This window comes from Erinaceus europaeus, chromosome 3 (assembly GCF_950295315.1).
Source record: "Erinaceus europaeus chromosome 3, mEriEur2.1, whole genome shotgun sequence".
Lineage (NCBI taxonomy): Eukaryota > Metazoa > Chordata > Mammalia > Eulipotyphla > Erinaceidae > Erinaceus > Erinaceus europaeus.
Window position 1 is genome coordinate 125,795,322 of NC_080164.1, and position 24,787 is coordinate 125,820,108.

Sequence of the window (24,787 nt, forward strand, 5' to 3'; positions counted from 1 at the left end):
ACAGGTTCTCCTCTACCATCATGTTCCAGGACCTGAATATTCCCCCTCCCCACTCCAGAGTCCTTTACTTTGGTGCAATACACTAAATCCAAAGTTCTGCTTTGTGTTTCCCTTCTATCTTTATTTTTCAACTTCTGTCTATGAGTGGGATCATCCCATATTTTTCCTTCTCTTTCTGGCTTATTTCACTTGACATGATTCCTTCAAGACGAGGTGAAGGCAAATCCACCATTTTTAATAGCTGAATAATATTCCATTGTATATAAATACCACAATTTACTCAGCCACTCATCTATTGTTGGACACCTACGTTGCTTCCAGGTTTTGGCTATTACAAATTGTGCTCATGCAGTATTTTCTAATCAGCAAAACTCACAATGGAAATACCAGGTCATATGTAGCATGTGTATCAGTCAGGACTTATCCAGGAAAACAAAGGCACCCTATTTAAAATAGAGGGGTTTTTAATAAAAGGCAGGGAACCAGCCACAGAGCTGAAAACCCAACAAGGGACATGAGGTATCAAAGAGCTTAGCAATTGCAGAAAGTACTTCCCACATGGAAACTGCTAGAATTATTTGAGGCAGTAGCCAGAGTCACCTGATAGAAACTGGAATCATAGTGAAGCTACCTGGTAGGAAGGAGCAAAAAGAGAAACAATAAATACAGATACCCTTTTGGAAAGAAGATGGTGGGGAAAGAGTTTCCTAAAATAATGGCTTTAATTCATGATTGTGCACTGGACTTCCAGGCTCGAGGCCTGGAGAGTCCATGTTCAGTCCCTGGTAGCACCACAAACTAGAGCTCCTCAGTGCTTTATCTACTTATCTATCTATCTATCTATCTATCTCCCTAACAACAACAACAACATAAATAAGATATATTTTTTAAATCCTACAGTAACACACACACACAACTGCTGAAACAATTTTGCTTCATAAAGCTTTGCTGTGTACCCTGAACACAATGGTGAAATGCTAACCCCTTTAACAAATGCAAAAAACATTCTCAAACAATGTTATTTGCATGGATGCTAGACTACCAAGGCAGCTGAACAGCGAAAAAGCGTTAAATAGCACAAGAACTTGTAAGGAACTTGGAAACAACACTCAGTTTTCAGACACTAAAGTCCAGCTAGTTTCAAGAACTCCAGGAAAACCTTCCATGCTAAAGACCTGCCCAGCATTTGAAGTTAGTCTGCTCTCTTCCCTTTCTTTCCACTCTTTCTTGTCATTTCTCCAGCTGATTTCTTCCTTTCTTTTCACCAAAAAAGGGCTTTTGCTTGTTTGTTTTTGTTTGTTTTGTTTTGTTTTTAGCGGTGGTGAGCAAAAAGGGCATGGTCTACATTAGGGCAACTTTCTGAGGGAAGATGAACCTACCCTCCCCCACAGAATAAACCCTTCTCCGTTTCTCCAGCCGTGAATGGTGGGAGTGTTGGGGAACACTGGAGGGCCTGGGAGGCGCTCTTTCCCTGCAAGTCGTGGCCCTGCGCTGAGATAATAATAGTTACATTATCACTGCCTAGGGCAGTGCTGCAGCACAGAGCTACGCGGTCTCCTAGCGACCCGGTGTCTGGGAACAAACCCTGACTAAATGCCTGCAGAGGTCCGGGAGAGCCAGCACCATGGCGGACCACAGGCTGCTGTGGCGGCGGCCCCGGGCGCAGGCCCAGGCGCCCGCTGCCGCAGCCCTCAACTACAGGCCCTGGTAAGCGGCGCAGCCCAGACCGGGGCTCTGGGCCGGGTTAACATGCACTCTGAGGGTGGGGTTGGCCTGAGGTCCCTGGGAGGGCTCCGCTGGAGGTCCTTGCTTGATTTTCCTCCTCAAGGTCGCTGGTACTTGTAGGACCACAATTCAAAGAACCAGCCGGCATGGTCCACAAGTTAATGCAGAGGGCTTTGTGTTTTAGCTCACAGCCCTCCCTCGCCCCCAGGCCAGGCGTATAGATTAAAGTAGCCTTTCCAAAAATGAAGTCCACAGAGTCTGCTGTGGAGTCTGGATAACCAGCAGCAAACCCTCTTCTAAATTCTTTGCATCTGATGGAAGACACCGGGGCCAGGCTTCTACAAAGCCTGGAACCTTTGGCCACCAGACAGGGGACCTCCCATGCTGAACCTATGTTGGGGAAGTGCCTTGGGGATAGGGGAGCTCTTTTGCCATTTTGGAATTGTTAGAGTACTGCTACAAGACAGATAGGCTTTTTTTTTTTTTTTCCCTTTGCTGATTCCTTGAGCTGTTTAAAAGGGAATTGATTCACTTTGGAGGCCGAGCCATAAAGTGTTGAGGATTCCAGTCTCTAGGAAGAGGAAGGTTGTGGTGGAAGGCCTGTTCTTCTGCTTGCCTGGATATCCTCAGCAAGCCAGTTTTTCCTTCTGGGCTCAAATAGAGACAATAAATGGTATAGACTTGCGCCAGGAGATGGCTCACTGGATGGAGCACACACCATATACCCAGGGTGATTATCAAACGGGAGCACCATGCATGACAAATGCTGTAGTATTTCTCCTGTTTCTATCTTACCTTTAAAGGCAAGAAAAAGAGTTTGGGGGGCACCAAGTGCACATACATGTTACCATGAGCAAGGATCCAAGCTCAAGCCCCAGCTCCCTACCTGCAGGGAAAAAGCTTCAAAAGCAGTGAAACAGATATGCAGGTGTCTCTCTGTCTCTCACCCTTACTATCTCCCCCTTATCTCTGTTTCTCTCAATTATATCAAGTAAAAGAAAGAAAGAAATATATAACATTGTGGCTCTTTTTGCCACAGCTGACTTTTCCTAGTAGGTGTGTTGGCTTCTTTCTGAGGCTGGCTGAATCTCTTGCTATGGTGTTGTGATGGTGATCAGCAGTTCTGTAAAAGAAAGGAAGGAAGGAAGCAAGGACGAAAGAAAGAAAGAAAGAGATAAAGACCACTGAGAGGGTGAATTATTCACGTAGATACTTAGCCCAAGCAATAACCCTGGTGGAAAACAAACAAACAAACAAACAAACAAAAAAAACTAACAAAAAAAACAGAAGAAAGAAAGGGTCTACTAGGAGCAGTGTAGTTGTGACCCATATAATCTAGTCTGTTGTCTTCCAGGTACAAAGAGAATCTGCCACCCAAGTGTTTCACTAAGCACAATAACAAGATGAAGCATCCCACCCTGCTTGACAGTCGGCGGTGGATCTTTGTGAGAAAGGGACTGGATGACTTTAGGAAAGGCTGTCCTCCTAGCCAAGGTCTCATCACTGGCGGCTTTGAAGGCTTTCTCCCCCAGGTTCATCACAAAGTTCCCCAGCCTACCCCAAAGAAGAGGCAGATGACACTGCTCCAGGAAGCAGCCTTGCTTTCCAAAGTCTCACCAGCTCAGCAAACAAGAAAAGCTTTGATGGCAGATATTGAAGACTCGCAGACCTTGGCTTTCTACCAGAATCTAAAAGAAGATTTATCTGGAGAGGTGACCTCCTCTGCTAGAGTTGGGGAAACCCTTTACCTGAAACTTCAAAAGAATTACCCTTGGGATCAGAGAGATATCACAGTGGTTTATGCAACAGGCTTTTGTGCCTGAGACTCCCAAGTCCCAGGTTCAATCCCTGGCACTACCATAAGCCATAGTAGAATAGCTCTCTAGTAAAAAAGAAAAGGAGAAAGAACAAAAGAGAAAGAAAGAACTCCTGAGATGTCACTTTGTGGGTGTGGTGGTAAGGACGGTAGGATACCCCAGGTTGAGAATTCTCACGAGGGATGGAATAGTTTTTACTTCATGATCCGACCCCTCACAGGTCAGCAGCCAGATACTCACAGCTCCTTTACTCCCCTTGCTGTACAACTTGTGAAGGTATAGCAGACACAAAATGTTTGAATTATCCCACTCCCCACCAATCTACTTTACTTATGTCTTTTCTAGGAAAAATAATACTGAAGAGAATTGTTTTCGTCTTCTGTCACATTAGTATGGACTGGGAGGGGTCCATCAGGAAGATTCCTGAGAGGTCATTAGGAAAATTCACCACACTGTCAAGGCTAGCACAGAGCAGCAGCTCCTGATGTCTTCAATGTCCCAGACTTCTTTTTATTTTTTTCAATTTTTTAAAAATTTATTTTAATTATTTATTTTGCCTCTGTGGTTGTCTTTGGGGCTTGATGCCTGCACCACAAATCCACTGCTCCTGGAGGCTATTTTTCCCCTTTTGTTGCTCTTGTTGTTTTATTGTTGTTGTGAATGTTATTGTTGTCATTGCTGTCGATGTTGTTGGATAGGACAGAGAGAAACTGAGAGAGGAAGGGAAGACAGAGGGGGAGAGAAAGATAGACACCTGCAGACCTGCTTCACAGCTTGTGAAAAGACCCCTCTGCAGGTGGGGAGGAGGGGGCTTGAACTGGTATCTTTAAGCCAGTCCTTGCACTTTGTGCCATGTGTGCTTAACCCGTTGCGCTACTGCCTGACTTCCTCCCAGACTTCTTTACTTTTCAGCTCTGTAGTCCACAGCATATCACTTTTGATCTTATATCTTTTGTTTTTATCCTTCCAATTATTGAGTCTCTTTTGAACAAGAAGGGGCAAAGGTTGAGAAGGTTGCACATCTGCTAACTCTGCATTTAAATTGGATGAACAATAACTTTCCCAGTAAGCATCCTATTCACCTGACCATCCCTAACTGCTAGGGAGTCTAGGAAACTAGATTTCTTGCTTTGGCATTGGCACCTTGGAAAAATTCAGAGCAAAATTTGGTTTTCCAGATTCATTTCCCTTTCGTTGATGGTATAAAACCAAGATTCTTGGTGACAAATGCTTTGGGTCCTGGTGTAAAGGGGCTGCAGAGCCCTCTGGATTACTTCCCCTATCATTTACCTCTTTGGAAGTTTTGATGAAAACTGATCTTGAGGTGCAGAAGGTACGAGTTCTGGCTTCTGTAATTGTTTCTCAACTGGACATAGGCATTGGCATCCCGATCCATACCCCTAACCTGTTTCAGTCTTTCCCTGGTAGGGTAGGACTCTAGAAAGGTGAAGTACCAGGAAACATAGGTGAGATCATCTGCCCAAGGAAGTCATAATGGAATCGTAGCAGCATCTGGAGCCTGGTGACTGAAAGGCAGTAAGAAGGAAAGCAGGGGTGCAAAGCACAAGGACCGGTTATGTTAAGGATCCCGGTTCGAGCCCCGGCTCCCCACCTGAAGGGGAGTCGCTTCACAAGCGGTGAAGCAGGTCTGCAGGTGTCTATCTTTCTCTCCCTCTCTCTGTCTTCCCCTCCTCTCTCCATTTCTCTCTGTCCTGTCCAGCAACGATGACAACAGTAATAAGTACGATAATAAAACAACAAGGGCAACAAAAGGAAATAAATAAAAAAATATTTAAATAAAAAGAAGGAAAGCAGGACAAAATGTTTAATAAACAGGAACCATAAAGTAGGAATAGAACAGATGAATATTGGGACCTGAGGGTGGAAGGAAGCTAGAAAGTCTATTTTAGGTATGTTCCTAGGGGCTTTTGTTTTAGTAATCTTTGCTTGAGCTTGTTAACTAGCATGGGGGTGGACTAGCAATATTGTCTGGAAGGATGTAAACCAAAGCTTCTAAGTGCACAGACCATTGCCACAGCTGACTTTTCCTGGTAGCTGTGTTGGCTTCTTTCTGAGGCTGAATCTCTTGGTATGGTGCTGTGATGCTGATCAGCAGTTCTATAAGTAAGTTCTACCCAGAATAGAGCATTTCTTTTTGCTTTATCCCAGCAGAACTCCATAGCCTGCTTTTCTGAAAATCACTGTGGTCCTGACTGGCCTAATCTGCTTATGAAGTGAGGGTGGGGCCTGATCAACTCAGACCATGATCAAATAAGAGTGGAGGGACAGTGGTTTTCCAAGGAAAAACTTAGACAATGCTATTAATAGGAGGAAGAACACTAGACAGGCAAAAACCAGAGACATCCTCTAAAGGCACTTCACTGGAGGCAAGGAAGTTGAGGATGGGATAGACTAGACATGCCATTCATTTAGGAGAAATGAAACTTCAGTACATAGGCTGTATACCTAATATCAAGCTGAGGTAAGTTACTATCAACATCTTGGCCTGAACTTGCACAGAAATTGATGAGTAACATTGGCCTGTGGGAAAGGAAAAGGGGGTGAGTTGGTCTGTTCTGATTTATAATCAAGGGTTCCCTTTTCTATACATTTTCCTTCTCTTCAAGGCATTTTCCTATTTTTAGCTTCTATTAAAGGTTCTAGAAGTGTTGAATCCAGACAGGAAATTGATGGACACATGGACTTCTTGTGAGGACATCAGGAAAAGTGTGAAAGAACCTGAAAAACTTTTAAAGAAACATTCTACTGGAATCTCTCTGGACCCGTAAGTATTATTCTTAATCCTCCACTCATTTTTGTCACTTGATGAAATGATTTAGAAGTTACCTTCTCAAATCTTATCATCTTTAGAATAATTTAAAGAAAGATGAGTAACTAAGTTCTTGAAGAGGAGGGAAAGAAGTCTTGGGTCCCACTCTGAATGGTGATATATATATATATATATATCCACCAGGGAAACTGCTAGGGCTCAGTGTCAGCACTATGGATCCATTGCTCCTGATAGACACCTGTAAATGTGCTTCACCGCTCATGAAGCATTCCCTCTGCAGGCTGGAGTGGGGGTGTTATTATTTTTTTTATATGTATATAAATGAGTTATCCAGTAATGGAGCAAACATAGTATGTCTGCATAGGTCAGGAGGAACTATTCAAAAAGGAAAACTGAAGAAAATTGGATTTATAAAAATCATGATTTTTTTAAATCTATCACAATATTTATTTATCACTTAATGGGAGAAAGACAGAAAGAAAGCATTACTTTGGCATATGTGATGTCAGGGATCAAACTCAGGATTTTATGCTTCCAAGTTCAATGCCTTTTCTACCTCCCCGGCATAGTGTATATTTTTTTAATAAAAAAATCAACTTGTAATGGTAAAATATCATGGAACTTTAATTGTTATAACCAATCACAATATACTTATTATGATAATAGAAATGCTATCTTTGAAAAACTAAAGTATACTTTGTGAGTATTCAAGAGATTGATAGAGATATTTGCTCTTTGATGTCCTTTCCCCAAGCTAATATTTGAAATCTACTTGGATTCATGGTCTTTCATATTGTAATTCTTTGATGCTTTTATAGCTTAAATCCCAAGAAGGCTTCTGTGTCACATCCAGGTCAATTGTTTTATAAAGAGAAGAAAAGTGAGTTGGATGTGCTCCATAAAGATGATCCTGTGTTTTATGAAAATGTACATAGAGAAGTTAATGACTTCTGCAACTGGGTCACTAGTTTTGTAAGTTGGTAGTAATAAAACCTTCTCCTCCTCCTCCTCCTCCTCCCTTCTTCTTCCTCTTCTTCTTTTGAATTAGAAACAAACATTTAATAGATCATCCAGTCTTTCGAAGAATATTTATTTTGTTGATGTTCTCTTTTTAATAATTTTTTATTAGTGATTTAATAATGATTGACAAGATTTTGGGATAAGAAGGGTACAATTCCATACAATTCCCACCACCAAAATTTCACATCCCCCCTCCTCCTTTGGGAGTTTCCCTATTCTTTATCCCTCTGGGAGTATGGACTCAGGATCATATGGGGTGCAGAAGGTGGGAAGTCTGGCTTCTGTAATTGCTTCTCCACTGGACATGGGTGTTGGCAGGTCAATCTACACTCGCAGCCTATTCCTGTCTTTCCCTAGTGGGATAGTGCTCTGGGGAGGTGGAGGTTCCAGGACACAATGGTGAGGTTGTCTGCCCAGGGAAGTCAGGTTGGACTCATGGTAGCATCTGCAATTTGGTAGCTGAGAAGTATTAAAATATAAAGCAGACCAAATTGTTTAATAATCAGGAACCCAAAGGTAAAAGTTTAGCAGATGAAATTTGGGGTCTTCATGCTGGAAGGAAGTAGGAAGTCTATTTTAGGTATATTCTTTTTAAATATTTATTTATTTATTTATTTATTTTCCCTTTTGTTGCCCTTGTTGTTTTATTGTTGTAGTTATTATTATTTTTGTTATTGATGTTGTTGTTGGATAGGACAGAAAGAAATGGAGAGAGGAAGGGAAGACAGAGGAGGAGAGAAAGACAGACAACCTGCAGACCTGCTTCACCACCTGTGAAGAGACTCCCCTGCAGGTGGGGAGCAGGGGGCTCGAATCGGGATCCTTATGCCAGTCTTTGCGCTTTGCGCCATGTGTGCTTAACCCGCTGTGCTACTGCCCGACTCCCTTTAGGTATATTCTAAGGGGCCCATGACTTTACTAATTTTTGACTGATCCCAACAGCTAACAAGCAGGTGGGCTAGGAGTATTGTCTGGGAAAATGGTGTCAGAGTTGAGGATAGGATTAGAAAGCTGGATCAGGGCAGAGAGAAACTCCCAAATATGGGAAAAGTATATAAATATCATTAACTGTAAGCCTCATAGATCTGACCTCAGGCCCATGTTTATTCACATTTAGGACAGGAACCTGTGTAACCTCTGCATCTCTGTCAGTCTTAGCTCTCATTCCATGGTCATAGCTAGGAACATTCTAGGCTGCACTTATTTCAGGACCAGTCTTCCTCGAGTGGCAGAGTATTTTAACCCAATCTTCCTTCAGAGAGTGGGGCAATTTCTACCACTGTTGATCTACATTGAGGGCAAGGTCCTGTAGAGGCCCACAAGAGGATTTATGATGTTCCTAATGAAGATGACCAGTCATCACTGGAGAGAGGGATCTGTTATAGGACCATCACTGGAGAGAGGGATCTGTTATAGGACCATCATATCTATATGGGAATCCCAGGCCCTAGGCCTGGATGATGGGGTAGCCTGGTAGTGACCACCATTTAAGTGTGCCAGTCTCTTCACCTTATCCAGCTTTTTTTTTTTTTAAATATTTATTTTATTTATTTATTCCCTTTTGTTGCCCTTGTTGTTTTATTGTTGTAGTTATTGTTGTTGTCGTTGTTGGATAGGACAGAGAGAAATGGAGAGAGGAGGGGAAGACAGAGAGGAGGAGAGAAAGATAGACACCTGCAGACCTGCTTCACCGCCTGTGAAGCGACTCCCCTGCAGGTGGGGAGCCGGGGTTCGAACCGGGATCCTTATGCCGGTCCTTGTGCTTTGCGCCACCTGCGCTTAACCCGCTGCGCTACAGCCCGACTCCCCTTATCCAGCTTTTATAGTCCTTACTTTATCTGACATAGTTGGACTTAGAGTGACTTAGAGAAGTAAAATAGGGAGTAGACGAGGAGGATATCTAGGTCTAAGTAGAAAATATCTGATTAAGTACCTTATGGTGTCTTTTTAAGATCTTTCTACTTGCTTGCTACACTTATTGAGCCACTGTAGACTATTGTGCACTTTTACTTTAAGGTGTATATTTTCCCCTAACTTATGGATATATGTGCAACATATGCCCCATTTCTTGGGTCCTGGTCTATATCTAGGTTTTGTAACTTTGTTAGGAAGTGTACCACCTGAAATGAAACTAAGGAATCCTATGAGTTAGGAAAGGTCTTACCCAAGTATTGGAGCTGGAAGGCTGACATCCCAGGCCTGGCATCTCTGGACATAGTCTGAAGTGGAACATGTAAAGGTGGCACTGGTTGCCTTGATTTGGTTGAGATCAGCAGATGCAGCATCAAATGGTATGCATCAAGAGAAGCATGAGCAAAGCCCCAGAGATTCCAGGACTGGGAGAGATACAGGTTTATAGAGAATGAGGAAAGTTCCTTGAAAACCTGCTTTTACCATTATTCAGCTTTTGCAGTCCTTGCTTTGATGAGAATAGCTTGGGAGTGAGGGAAGTATAATAGGAAATAGGTGAGGAGGGTATCTAAGTCTAAGTAGACACTATTTCATTATGAACTTCATACTGACTTATTGCAGACTATTGTGTACTTTTGCTTTCAGGTATATATTTTGCCCTAATTTATGGATACATGTGAACATATGCCCTAATGATGATTCTTTTTTTTATTGATTTTTTATTTAAGAAAGGATCAATAAACAAAAACATAAGGTAGGAGGAGTACAACTCCACACAATTCCCACCACCCAATGCCCACAACCCACCCCCTCCCATGATAGCTTTCCCATTCTCTAGCCCTCTGGGAGCATGGACCCAGGGTCGTTGAGGGTTGCAGAAGGTAGAAGGTCTGGCCTCTGCAATTGCTTCTCCGCTGAACATGGGCGTTGACTGGTCGGTCCATACTCCCAGTCTGCCTCTCTCTCTCCCCAGTAAGGTGTGTCTCTGGGGAAGCTAAGCTCCAGGACACATTGGTGGGGTCTTCAATCCAGGGAAGCCTAGCCAGCATCCTAGTGGCATCTGGAACCTGGATTGAAAAGAGAGTTAACATATGAAGCCAAACAATTTGTTGAGCAATCATGGATTCCAAGCTTGGAATAGTGGAGAGGAAGTGTTAGGGAGGTACTCACTGCAAACTCTAGTGTACTTCTGCTTTCAGGTATATATTTTGTAGTAGTTTATGGATACATGTGCACATAAGCTCTCTCTCTCACAGAAACTGGTGCATATCTAGGTTATGGGACTTTGTCAGAAAGTGAACTACCTGAGATGAAATTAGAGTGTACTATAAAAGGAAAGGTCTCACCCGAGTAATGAAGCTGAAGGGTTGTCATTCCACACGTGAAGTCTCTGGATACAGTCTGAGGTGAAGCATGTTGAGGTGGCAATCGTTGCTTTGGTTAGGTTGTGATCAGCGGATGCAATATTATTTGGTTTGGATTGGGAGATGTATATGGGAAAGTGGGCTCTATCCAAGGGTTCCAGGACTGGGGGAAGTAGGGGCTCTATAGTGAAGATGTGAAGTTCCTGCTGTCCTAGGGTTCAAAAAGACAATCGATAGTTAATATTATCATCACATTATTTATCAATTGGGTCAACTCTGAAAAGTCCCTCTGTTATGGTTTGCTGTACAGTATCCAGTATCTTGTATATAGCTGTACTATTGGATGCTTCTAATCTACATGGTCTAGGCTTTTGAGAGAGTCCGCATATCAAATACATAGCCTATATATTAAAAAGATTCAGTTTGTGTTTTGAGAAACTTTGAGACATACAATTGATTTCCCCCCTCTCATATTAATTAACTACTGATTTATATGTCTACATTTTGCTAGGAGTGTACATAAACACCATTCCCACCACCAAAGGACTGTGACCCATCCCTCCCGCCCACTCCCACCCCCCACTGGCCCAGGAAGCTGCATGTCTACCCCTCACCACTGGGTTTTTACTTTGGTGCCCTACTTACAATTTGATCAGGTCCTGCTTTTAGTTTCCCTTTCAGATCTTCTTAGTCAGCTTCTGTTGATGAGTGGGATCATCCCATACTCATCTTTATCTTTCTGACTTAGTTCACTTAACATAATTCCTTCTAGTTCTGTCCAAGATGGGTCAGAGAAGGTGGGTTCATTGTTTTTGATAGCTGCATAGTATTCCATTGTGTATATATACCACAGCTTTCTCAGCCACTCATCTGTTGTTGGGCACCTGGGTTGCTTCCAGGTTTTAGCTACTATGAATTGTGCTGCTATGAACATAGGAGTGCACACCTCTTCTTGGTTGGGTGTTATGGAGTCCTTGGGGTATAACCCCAGGAGAGGAATTACTGGATCATATGGAAGGTCCATGTCTAGCCTTCTGAGAGTTTTCCAGACTGCTCTCCACAGAGGCTGTACCAATTTACATTCCCACCAGCAATGTAAAAGGGTTCCTTTGTCCCCACATCCTCTCCAGCATTTGTTGCTGCTGTCCCTTTTGATGTATGCCATTCTTACAGGAGTGAGGTGGTATCTTAGTGTTGTCTTAATTTGCATTTCTCTGACAATCAGTGACCTAGAGCAGTTTTTCATATGTTTGTTAGCCTTTTGGATCTCCTCTGAGGTGAATGTTTTGTTCATATACTCTGCCCATTTTTGGATGGGGTCATTTGCTTTTTTGGTGCTAAGTTTGCTGAGCTCTTTATATATTTTGGTGATTAGTTTCTTGTCTGATGTCTGGCATGTGAAGATCTTCTCCCATTCTGTGAGGGGTCTCTTTGTTTGTGTGATAGTTTCTTTGGATGTGCAGAAGCTTTCTTCTCCTCCAGCCTTTAGGTTCATGATTAGTCAACAACTTGTTTGGCTTTATATGTTAACTCTCTTTTCAGCCACCAAGTTCCAGATGTCAACCAGACTTCCCTGGACAGACAACCCCACCAATGTGTCCTGGAACTCCGCTTCCCCAGAGCCCCATTTTACTAGGGAAAGAGAGAGACAGGCTGGGAGTATGGATTGACATGTCAATGCCCATGTTCAGCGGGGAAGCAATTACAGAAGCCAGACCTTCAACCTTCTGCATCCCACAATGACCTTGGGTCCATACTCCCAGAGGGATAAAGAACAGGAAAGCTATCAAGGGAGGGGATGGGATACGGAGTTCTGGTGGTGGGAATTGTGTGGAGTTGTACCCCTCTTTTCTTACGGTTTTGTCAGTGTTTCGTTTTTATCAATAAAAGAAAAGAAGAGAAAAGAAAAGAAAACCTGCTTTTAAAGTTAAGCTCAAAGTCGACTTTGTTAAAAAGAAAAAAAGCATAATGTCTGACCATAATCCAAGCCACGTAAGCAAAGCCATAAGTGGAATGTTTATTGCTTTTAGCTCACATTATTGTTATAGTTTCATATTCTGGCAACTTTTCCCTAGCTATACTGAAATCTAATTGACTGATAATGTGTAAGTTCAGGATGTCCAATTTATTGATTTGATGATAAATCAACATGTTGCAAAATGATTACCACACTAGATTTGATTAACACATTCATCACCTCACATAATTTCCTTTCGTGTGTGTATGGTGATAAGAACATTGAAGGTCTACTCTTGGTAATGTTTGACTGTAAATACAATATTGACAACTGTACAGTAGTTATAGTGCTGTACATTAGATCCCAATCACTTAATCATCTTATGACTTAAGTTTGTGCCCTTTCATCAATATCTCATCTCCACCATGTTGTCTCACATTTTTGTTTTGCATTTCATTGTCTTTTTAGCGATATTTTCTCTGTGTCTTTCCCTTCTGTAACTCATTTTTTTTCTGTTATAGTTATTGGGCAACTATGCTTGACTACAGCCTTCCCAAAAAGTGTTTCTGACACAAAGACACTATTTCAGTAGCAAGTTTTTCTTTCTCACTTTCTTTCCAAAAGTTAAATAGTTATTTCTTTTTCTGAGTCATGTAGACGTCTAGATTCCTGATTTTTTCCTCAGCGCAAGGCCTTCTGTTAATAGTATTTGTACAACACCCATGTTCATCAGGGAAGCAATTATAGAAGCCAGACCATCAACCTTCTGCATCCCACAATGACCTTGGGTCCATACTCCCAGAGGGTTAAAGAATAGGAAAGTTATCAGGGGAGCTTTCAGAGTTCTGATGGTGAGAATTGTGTGGAGTTGTACCCCTTTTATCCTATGATTTAGTCAATGTTTCCTTTTTACAAATAAATTTTAAAAAAAGAATAAAAAATGTAAAATTGATAAAAATAGTATTTGTAATGCTCCCCTCCCCCCACCTTTTAGTTTTTGGTACATCAGTGAATTTTAATCAATACACTGTTTAGGACTGCTTCACTAGAAACTGACAGAAATGTAATTCCAGTTGAAGTTGAAGGAGAAAAGAAAACCATTCAGGTGTATTAGGTGTCTTGGGCATAGCTGAATCTAGTTGTTAAAATGTTTTAGGTGTTCTGCCTAGCTCCTTGTTGCTCTCTTCTGTCTGATTCCATTTTCCACAGGCTTTACCCAAACATCCCCCCCCCCAATCTATAAAACTGACTAGTTAGGGCTAGGGAAATAGCATAATGATTATTCAAAAAGATTTCCATGCCTGAGGCCCCAAAGGCCCCACATTCAAGACTCAGTACCTCTATAAACTAGAGCTGAGTTCTGCTCTGGCAAAAATCAGTCAACCAAGCAATCCAGGCTACACCTTGCCAAGTAGCAATATAAATAGGAAATGAGTAACTCAGTAGGAAAAAAAGAGTCAGGACTTACTTTTGCCAGGTTAACCTGGACTGAAAGCCTGTGTCTGAATTATCTACTGCAAGTGAGGAGATGGAATATGCTCATTGGCTAGATTGGGTCATATCTAAGAACCTGAAGCCAAGATTTGGGGTTACTCAGTCCAGTTAAACAGATTAACTGAGAACAGGGGAGGGAAATTGGAGTAAAGGCCCTAGACAGGGTAGATGAGGTAGATGAATGTGGACTGCTTGTCCATCTATCTGGATGGTATCACCTCATTCCCAGCCCCTTAACTTCTCTCAGTCCTATTGCTGCAGGCTGCTCCTGTGTTTAGGCAGGGAGGAGTATAAGAAATTGTAATTTAGCTGCTCTAAGTGACCAACCTTACTTTCCCTCAGAGATGCCTTGCAGTTGTTAAATTTTCTCAATACTGCTCCCTTGAACTACTTTCCTTTGAAAGCTGACTGCTCATTTGCTTTTAAATGTATATTTTATTAATTTTATTATTTATCTATTTTTAATGAAAGAAAGATCGAGGGAGACTAGGGCACTGCTTAGCTCTTCCTTTTGGTGCTTCTGGGGATTGAAGTTGGAACCTCAGAGCCTCAAGCTTGAAAGCTTTTTGCATAGTAATTATACTAGCTCCTCAGTCCTGATTGCTCATTTTCTAACTCTCCTCCAAACTGCTTTTTTTTTTTTTTCCCCCAACCATGCCTCCCTTAGACTGAAAAAGAGAGCTAGGAGCATTTCAACATTTGCTTTTGATTCATGCAATGTGATATTCTTCCAGGGGATTTCAAATATTAATGAAGACTTCATCATGAAACAGTTTCAGGTTGACTATCTGAGCCAAACAAACAGTGACATGCTTCACATTTTCAATCTCAACCGGATTCCTCTGGAGCTAAAGAAGAGTTTAGGAGCAAATACGCTGCAGAAACCAGAACTTATCCAGAAATCACCCGATAAGCAGAAACTACAAAATTCACAGGTAATTACAAAAGGAGAGAAGGCTGAAAACCAAGTCAAACTAAATTGTATACACATTATTAATGTTCTTGAATTCTGGTGTTAGAAGAAACATCAGCCTTTTTCAGTAGAAATCTAGAGTTTTTTGATGTTCAGTAGTTATTTGTTTAATGTATACTACAAAATTAGTCATGCAAACAAGGCATGCATTCAGTATTATTGTTAATGTTGCAATAGCTATTGTTTGTACTTCATATGTTGAGACAATCTGTACTATTTGTTGAAATTTGGATAGTGGAAATATACATGAATGTTTACTACAAGAGTAAATTCCTATAGATAATGTTTATATTATCCCCAAAGAGTCTTGAGTTTTTTAGGTTTTTTTTTCTGTTGTTAAAGGTTTATTTATTTCTGTGTGTGTGCATGCGCATGTATGAGAGAGAGAGAGAGAGAGAGAGAGAACCAGAGTACCACTCTTTAATATCAGAAATTAAACTCAGGACCCCATTCTCCAAGGCTTTATCCACTGCCCTACCTCCTAGACTGCTTTGCTGGAGTTTTACTGGCCTAAATCACTGTTGTTCTGCATCTGGGAGGAATTAGATTGCTCAGTGTCCTGTGTATACAAATAATTGCACAAATGCTGCTTTATAAGCCATGGTAGTAATTGCCAAAACTGAACTTTTGACTGGCAGAGGGTCACTATGCAAAAGTTCAAAATATATTTCCATGGGGTGTCATTCTCCTTCTGCCTGAGGAGCTTCCTTCAACACACCTTCTAATGTAGGCCTGCTGACAATGAATTCTTCTGAGAGCAAGAGCTCCTCATTTTGAGAGTTCTTCCATTTTAGAGACTTGCTTTTCAGTTAAAAGACAGTAATAGTTGAGAAATAAGCTGACTGTTGGGCTAGCGTCGTGGGAGAGAGAGATGACCTAGGAACCAAGATTGAGGCAGCAAGGCAATACCAATCTTTATTCATGCAAACGCCCCAGAGTCAAGCTCTGCTCCTAGACCAGCCCCGAGTGAAGTTCAGCTCCATCTCTAGCCTGAACCAGACCACATTACTGCTGGATACTGACTCTGAGGCTCCACTGGTGCATGACTACCAAGAGGTGATTCTGCAAACCTACAGTAGTCAGCCATACCTGATTGACACTCCCCTGGTGAGTCTAGACTTACCACTGTTCACTGATGAGAACAGCTACAGTCTGGAGGGAAAGAGACTGACAGGAGCAGCTGTGTGCACCCTGGACGAGATTCTCTGGAGTGCTAGCTTGACACAAGGAATTTCAGCACAAAAGGCTGACCTTATTGCCTTGACGAAAGCCTTGGAACTGGCTAAAGGAAAGTGGGTGAACATCTACAGCAGGTATGCTTTCACCATACTGCATGTACATGGGGCCCTGTATAAAGAAAGAGGATTCCTGACCACCGGGAAGGAGATTCAACACAAGGACCAGATACTAAACCTACTGGAAGCTGTATGGACCCCAAAAGAACTAGCTGTGATCCTCTGCCCCAGACACCAGGAAGGAGACTCCAAAGAGGCAAGAGGTAACCGGAGGGCAGATGAAGCTGCCTGTGCACTTGATCCAGCCTTGGCATTTGACTCTACCAGACCCCCTGCTGCCAAAGGACCCTGGGTACAGTAAGGAGGAAGAACAAGTAGGCAGAAACTCAGGGTGGGAGAAAGTTTAAGGGTAAGACATATCTTCTGCGCAGTATAAGGTGGAAACTAGTAAGAGACACCTACCATGGAACTCACTTGGGGGCTCAGAAGATAGTTGATCTGTTAGGAAGGTTTTTCATCATACCTGAGCTCTCCAAGTGGACTGCGGCAGAAGTCGAAGGGTGTCAGAGGTGCCAACTAGTGAACGCAAAGACAGGCGAGGAACCAGGACAGGGGACAAGAGAAAGGGGAAATCAGGTAGGAAGACATTGGGAAGTAGACTATAGAAGTGAAACCAGGGACTTTTGGATATAAGTATCTGCTAGTGTTTATAGACACATTCTCAGGCTGAGTAGACGCATACTCTGAAGTATGTGTCGTAAGTCTGAAGGGGTAAGGGCAGTGAGCAAGAAAATTTTAGATGAAATTGTGCCCAGGTGGGGGGATTCCCCTCACCACGGTTCAGACAACAGGCCAGTGTTTGCTGCTACCATGTCCCAGTTAGCTCAGCTATGGGGACAAATTGGAAACTACATTGTGATTATTGGCCCCAAAGCTCTGGGCAAGTAAAGAGGATGAATTGGACCTTGAAGGAGACCTTGACCAAATTAACCCTTGAAACTGGCGGAGATGGGTATCACATCTACCTCTTGCACTCCTAAGAGTGTGCTATTCCCCATATGTAAATAAGCTGACCTCCATGAAATTGTTTATGGCAGACTGCCACCTCTAATGCCTGTCACGATCCCTGATACCCTTGCCACTAACCCTACTGCTGTTACCAGGTCCTTACAAAATCTCCAGCCTATATTATAGGACAACTAGAAAGCTGTGAAGCAGGCTCTGAATGACAACCAACTCCCAGCCCAGCAGGCACTGCCAGCAGTCCACCCTGGAGAATGGGTCCTGGTAAAAAGATACGGGGCATGTAATCTGGAACCCCGTTGGAAGGGTCCTTAGGTTGTTATTCTGTCTACCCCCACATCGGCTAAGGTCTCTGGACTAAGATCTGGGTATCCTAGAACAGAACATAGAACATCTAGAAAAATCTTTACATTCCCTTGCAGACAAAATAGGCAAGAGCTGGATCTGTTATTTCTGAGACAAGGAAGACTGTTTATGGCATTAGGAGAAACTTGTTCCTTTTATGCTAATAATTCTGGCATTATTAGAGATAGCTTAGCTCAACTGAGAAAAAGTTTGCAAGATAGAGAACAGAAAAGACAGTATGAAGTAAATTGGTATGAATCCATGTTTAATTGGTCTAATGAATACCTGATGATACCTGAAAACCTGCTTCACTACTTGCAAAGCAACCCCTCTGCAGGTGGGGACCCAGGGGCTCAAACCAGGATTCTTGAGCCAGTCCTTGCACTTTTCACTATGTGTGCTTAACCTGGTGTGATACCGCCTGGCCTCCCAGATTTTTATTTTTCCATTGCCAAATCTTCAGTGTTCTGAGCCAACTCCCTCTTCCCCCATAGACAGGTACAGAGAGCACAGCACCAAAGCTTCTTCCAGTGTGGTGTGGGCTGGGCTTGAGTATGACAAAGAAGAGCTATAATGCCAACCCAAATTTGGGCAAGTTTCCATCATTATTTTTTCAAAATTGTTTTGTTGTCTCTCAACTCCATGTTAGAACTCTAATACTATGTAATTCAGTTGTTTGCATCCTTTTGCTCTGCTTAGTTTTCTAATTCTCCTGTTCTGTGTTTTTTTTAATTCTCTTAATTTTTTCTGTAATGCCTAATGAGTTATTAATTTCATTCAGTATTTTTTCTTCATCTCATAAATTGTAATTTTCATCTAAAGAACTCTGACTTGGTTGTTTTTTAAAAAAATGTCTTTGTCAAGGATCAACAGTAAGTCTGGAATGAATGCTGCTACTTTCATAAACTACAGTCTATCAATAGATTAATTTCATAAAAAGAATGAAAATGGGAATGATGCTATTTTCCATAGAATCCTTGTAAACCCAAGAGGATAAAGATGAGGTATGGAGCATGGTATCTGAACACCAAGTTGTGGAAAAAACTAAGAGCAGATGAGCCTTTGGTTGACCCCAAGACCACACATAAAGCTCAAGATAATTTCAAAAAGAAATTTCAGAAAGAGGTATGTGTGTATTTATTGAGATTCTGTTACCCATGTTAAAGATTATCACAGAGTAACTGCTACTTTATATAGGAACCAGAGTCTCTGAATAAAGCAAGGCTCCCCACACTCTTATAGCTTGCCTATTGAATTTAGAATGGAGAAAAACATATTATATGGGGAATGTGTAATAAACAAGACTGGAGATCTCTTGGTGTCATGGCAGACACAGTATCTCTCAAGATGGAAATCAGCCATTCTATTCCTACTGGTGTTGAATAGTAAGTCCATTGAAAAAATAGCCTCAGCCCTCAGAGCAGATGCAATATCATGGCTTTTCTTTGAATAACTACATGCAAAGTTTTATTATTATTTTTTAAATCAGCAGTGGACAGATGTTAAAAAGAACTCAAATTTGCATTCAAGAAACTTCTTTGATGCAATGCAGTAGAGTTGCACGATCTGAGAAAAATGGGACAAAGGTTAATAAACACTATTTGATATTGAAAAGTAACAAACACATACAAGGAAGTGCCCTTATTTGCTGCAAGTAAATGCTGTGCCTGCCCATCTCTCATGTACAAACATCTAATCACAAGGCTCCACTCATGACCACTCTCCTTTTGGATTTCTACAGGCTTAAAAAAAACTCGTTAGCATAAATAGGAAGGGTTGAAAGAGACTTCTTATGAATATCAAAAGAGTACACTTCCAACTTGGTGATTTAATAAGTTTTTTAAAAAAAAAAAAAAAAATTGAAATAGGCACACAGCGAGAATGAATGGGACCACAGCACCAGAGCTTCCTTCAATGTGGTAGGGACTAGGCTCGAAAATGGGTCACACTGTCCAAGTGAACTATTTAGCTGGCTCATTCAACTTGGTGATTTATTGACATTATTCAGCAAATTTCTTTTATTTTTTACTTTTTAATATTTATTTTATTCCCTTTTCTTGCCCTTGTTTTATTGCTGTAGTTATTATTGCTGCTGTTATTGATATCGTCATTGTTGGATAGGTTGGTGTATAGGACAGAGAGAAATGGAGAGAGGAGGGGAAGAGAAAGATAGACACCGGCAGACTGGCTTCATCACTTGTGAAGTGACTCCCCTGAAGGTGGGGAGCCGGGGGCTTGAACCGGGATCCTTACGCCTGTCCTTGGCTTAACCCGCTGCCCGACTCCCTTCAGCAAATTTCAAGGGTTTTCTGGGCTCTGTGCTAAGGACAAAAGAAGAAAAAAATATTATCATAAAAATGATATCACAATTGTTTATTTCAGATAGGTTAGATTCAATAATTGTCTAAATCCTAAAATATATTGCTTACAGCTAAGGATAAAAAGAAAGCAATAGGTAAAGAAAAGTTGGATATTTTTCAAAAACCTATATAAATCAACTCATGAATATCATTCCCAAATAAGAAAGAAGTAGTTTGGGGGCTGGGTGGTGGCACACTGGGTTAAGTGCACATAGTACAAAGCGCAAACACCTGTGCAAAGATCCCTATTCCAGCCCTCACTTCCCACCTGCGGGGGGGGGGGTTTGCTTCACAAGTAGTAAAGCAGGTCTGCAGGTATCTTTCTGTCTCCCTCTCTATCTTCCTATCCCCTCTCAATTTCTCTCTGTCCTACCAAAAATAAATAAATAAATAAATAAAATAAATAAAATAAATGGTCACAGGAGCAGTGCATTCTTAGTGCAGGCACTGAGCACCAATCATAACCCTGGAGGCCAAAAAAAAGTCATTTAAGAGGAAATACTTGAGAAAGAGTAAATGCTTTCTGAAAAGTAAGAAAAGTATGACATTAATGACAACTGATTTTTTTTCATTGTGGACTCTATTTTTTATTGATGAATATTTTAATTGTTTTATTTGGAAAATAATGATTTACAAGTCAGTTGTCACATGAGTACAATTTCTTACTTCCCTGGTAGGTGTCTGCATACCAAGTCTACCACCAACTTAGGTCCTGGGTGTCCTGGGTCCCTAGTGTTCACTCAACCCTTTCCCTGCCCCTCTTCCCATCCCTGACCTTGGCTTTGCTGCAATAGACCAGATCCTGTCCAAATTCCACCCAGTGTTTTGCCTTTCCCTCCTTGTGTCTTAAGTTCTGCCTATTAAGTGACATTGTTTGGTATTCATCCTTCTTCTAGCTCATGCATGCAACATGATTATCTTTTTAGGAATTATTTGAAGAGCTTCATGGACCAGCTGCTTTCAAGGATTTCATTCTTAGAAAGGGCTACAGTATGCCAAGTGTAAGTAAGGGGTCATTCCAGAAAGACCTGGTTAGGGATCACAGTTGTCTATGGGAATTTGAGCACATAGGGTCCTGGGAGAAAGGGCATAAGTTCAGGTTCAAGGACCCAGAGATGGGTTTTGTTGTTGTTGTTTTTTACTCTTAAACTTGTAATATTTACTTACTTATGAGAGTGAGACCATCACTGTCATATGTGGTATTGGATTTAAACTTGGTACCTCACACATGCAAGTCCTGCAATTTGCTGCTCTGCTACCTCCTCAGCAATCTTCACTCTTTTTGTTATGCTGCTTCTACTTTCTGTTATGTTAGAGGTGTTTTCTCCCCTGTGACTCATCTGCTTTGAATTTGGCTTTATTTTATTTTATTTTATTTTGCCCCCAGGGTTATGGCTGGTGCTCCCATCTACATGATTCCACTATTCCCTGTAACAATAACCAGCATAGTTCTCATAAAATCTTAGAGAAAGTTTGTTTACTTTTTTCAATTATCTACATTCTACATTCTATATACACGCGTGAAACCATCAGTAGTTGTCCTTCACGTCTTTACTTAGTTCATAAGCATAACCACCTATAGTTTCATCCATTTTGTCCTAAAAGACACAATGCCATCTTTTTAAAATCAGAGTAGTATACCATTGAATAAATGTTTTATAACTTCTTTATCCAGTGGTCTGTTGCTGGGCAATTAGGTTGCTTCCACTTCTTGGTTATTGTGAATAATGCAGCCTATAGACATATCTCCTCTAACTTTGATCAATAAGAGGCCTACCAGATACACTTAATAAATATACACATTTATAATAACCATTTAATCTGATCATAAGAGTTGTGTAAGTGCATTTATGTATTATATAGAAAGTATATAATAATTTAATATTTATTTATTCTCTTTTGTTGCCCTTGTTTTATTATTGTAGTTATTATTGTTATTGATGTCGTTGTTGTTGGATAGGACAGAGAGAAATGGAGAGAGGAGGGGAAGACGGAGGGGGGAGAGAAAGATAAACACCTGCAGACCTGCTTCACCACTTGTGAAGTGACTTCCCTGCAGGTGGGGAGCCTGGGGCTCGAACCGGGCTCCTTACACCGGTCCTTGCGCTATGCGCCACCTGTGCTTAACCCGCTGCTCTGCTGCCCGACTCCCGAGAAAGTATATAATAATTTTTTAAAAGTCATCTCCTTTTTACTGGATAAAGACAGAGAGACATTGAGAGGAGAGGGGAAGGTAGAGAGGAAGAGAGACATAGAGACACCTGCAGCCCTGCTTTCCCCCTGTAGGTGGGGACCATGGGCTTTAACCTAGGTTCATGTACACTGTAATGTGAGTGCTTAACCAGGTGTGCCCTGCCTGGCCCTGAATATATATATTATGTAGAAAATACGTTTTTATGTACTTTGATTGTATAATTATGTACATTATTGAATATATAATAAATCTGTAGGTATAATTGAGAATAAATATATGATATAAATGTTCATATCCCCTTACCAAAAAGATATAGTCATTATATCATTATTTGCTATTGATGTTACAATGACCCATAATCTATCTTAGAAATTGTTTTGTCTAATCTGTTTGTCTAATCTGGTTTATGGTGGTGTGGGGGGGAGTTGAACCTAGTACTTTGGAGCCCCAGGCATGACTATCTCCTTGCATAATCATTATACTACCCCCCCACTCTTCCTATATTCCTAGGTCCTATACCTTATCAATAAGATTTCAACTAAAAGAGAGGAACAAATCGATTACAGTAAATGGTATATATACTGTCATTACTTAATTTTATTTGTAGGCATTCACCAATTTGTGAATTTGTGTATACATATGCAATGGCCTTGTATGCACATTCCTGAGTCTCTGCTGGATTGTTTTCACAATGTCCTCAGCTTCATTCCTAGAGCACAATGGTTTTAGGCCCTTAATAGCAGGTGTGAGCAGCATGAGGTTGTGGTTTGCTGGGCTGGAATGGACTTGGGTTCAGAACAAACATGAATTAGATGTAGATAATTTCTGATGCTGTATTACTACCTGTCCATTGTGGTCTACTTATCCACATGAAATTTTGAGTATATCAAAGTTAAGATATGACAGGCATTATAGGTAGGAATATACAAATTTTGTTTGGTAATGTAATGAAAAGTTTCTCTTTTTCTCTCTTCAAGATCCTTGAGAAGGTAAATATCAGGAAGACATACAGAAAGTGGACTAACACTCCTATCATAAGATTCAGCATAGAAGAATCACAGGAAGATGCATAGAGAGATTATGTTTGCCTTATACTTGGCTTTTTCTCTCTCTCATTTAAAACATTAAACAAATTTTACTATGGGTGAGTTTCCCATCAGAGATATACAACTTTGACTTGGTAACACCTAACTACAAATTTTATACCTAATACTCACAACATTTCACAATGACTTTTTATTTCAGTTAATAATTTATGTTTTATCAACAATAAGTATCCACATATAATCTCATACTTTTGTAGTATTAGCAATATTAGAGTTATATCAACTACTTGCAAAAAATAAAATAGAATTTATAAATTGCATTTTTTTAATGTATTAATTTCTGTTTTTAAATGAATGGCTCTTTCATTCTTTCTTTAGTATGTCATTTTGAATTAAGGGCACTAAGGTTTTTTATCCCCTTTGAAGGCATATTAGTCTTCATAACAAACATACCTATAACATAAAACATAGATCATAAATTTTCATTGAGAACTCCAGATGACATAAATTTTTATATTAACTCAAAAAGGTATTTTATTAAAATGTGAATGCTGATAAGAATATATAGACTAACAACAACAACAACAACAAAAAACATAAAAAATTCATTTAAGTGGTCCGGGAGGTGGCGCAGTGGATAAAGCATCGGACTCTCAAGCATGAGGTCCTGCGTTTAATCCCTGGCAGCACATGTACCAGAGTGATGTGTGGCTCTCTGGATCTTTCTCTCTCCTCCCATATTTCTCATTAATAAATACAATCTAAAAAAAAATCAGTTAAGTCCTATAGAATCAGCAACAGTCACTCTTCACTCATTATAATACATCCTCCTACAACTTTCTTTTTGATACCCACTATGGGTAATTTAATCAAAAAGGAGTTCATCAGGGTGCTGTTGGGTCCCAGTTACTACATCTGCCTTCAATATAAAATCTCAAAGTGATGACCTTCCATCCTCTGTATTTGTCATGACTCACCTCAATAATTGGTGCTGGGATGACTACACTGCAATTGTGGCTGTGAATGAGTCTTTGCTTTGTTCTCCATGAGGCGATGAAGCACATGACAGAAGCCAATTTGTTATTCCATTGCTATAAAATTTGTTTCTTAATATTAAGAACCAATGTTGAGCAACTCTATGAATGTCGGTCTGGACAAAATTTTGCCAAGCAGGAAAACTAATCCAAATCCAGAATACAGTTGTTCAAGTAAGACTTCTCTTCCCATAGTCCCTTGAAGTTTCAAATTACCGTAGTGCTCACATTTGGTCATCCATAGAACAGCAGAAAGGAGGAGGCAGGTAGCCAGTTCTTCCTGGCAAGATGGGGCAGGATTTTGGCATTCAGGAGCTGAGCATCAGGTGGTGTTGGCAGTAACAGAATCAAGAGAATAAATCTTCCCCTAACCCTGTCACATTTTTCCTGCCTTTGATACATTTAAGCCTTATTCAAATTAGGGATTCATGGTTTATTATTATATATTATTATTAATTATTATATATTTTAACCAAAACACTCTTCAGCTGTCTTCTG

General features: G+C 40.8%; 1 protein-coding gene across 2 annotated transcripts; it reads left to right on the forward strand.

Moving 5' to 3' along the window:
• The first annotated feature begins 1,198 nt into the window (after nt 1-1,198).
• On the forward strand, nt 1,199-23,575 carry FAM47E (family with sequence similarity 47 member E). Of its 2 annotated transcripts, XM_016186752.2 has the most exons (8): nt 1,202-1,707; nt 3,080-3,437; nt 6,188-6,327; nt 7,152-7,305; nt 14,814-15,014; nt 18,628-18,780; nt 20,942-21,016; nt 23,187-23,575. In XM_016186752.2, exons 1-8 carry the CDS (start codon nt 1,625-1,627, stop codon nt 23,280-23,282), a joined length of 1,260 nt encoding a protein of 419 aa, XP_016042238.1. In that variant the 5' UTR covers nt 1,202-1,624; the 3' UTR covers nt 23,283-23,575. The 2 variants fall into 2 exon arrangements, with proteins under 2 accessions (XP_060043876.1, XP_016042238.1); XM_060187893.1 differs by lacking the exon at nt 3,080-3,437 and having other exon boundaries at nt 1,199-1,707.
• The last annotated feature ends 1,212 nt before the right edge of the window (nt 23,576-24,787 follow it).

Bases quoted from the DNA above. Each gene is read 5' to 3' on its own strand.
- FAM47E (XM_016186752.2), top strand. From the start codon at position 1,625: ATGGCGGACCACAGGCTGCTGTGGCGGCGGCCCCGGGCGCAGGCCCAG. The intron at 7,306-14,813 runs GTAAGTTGGTAG...ATATTCTTCCAG, and splicing joins GCAACTGGGTCACTAGTTTT to GGGATTTCAAATATTAATGA. The intron at 18,781-20,941 runs GTATGTGTGTAT...TTATCTTTTTAG, and splicing joins AAAAGAAATTTCAGAAAGAG to GAATTATTTGAAGAGCTTCA.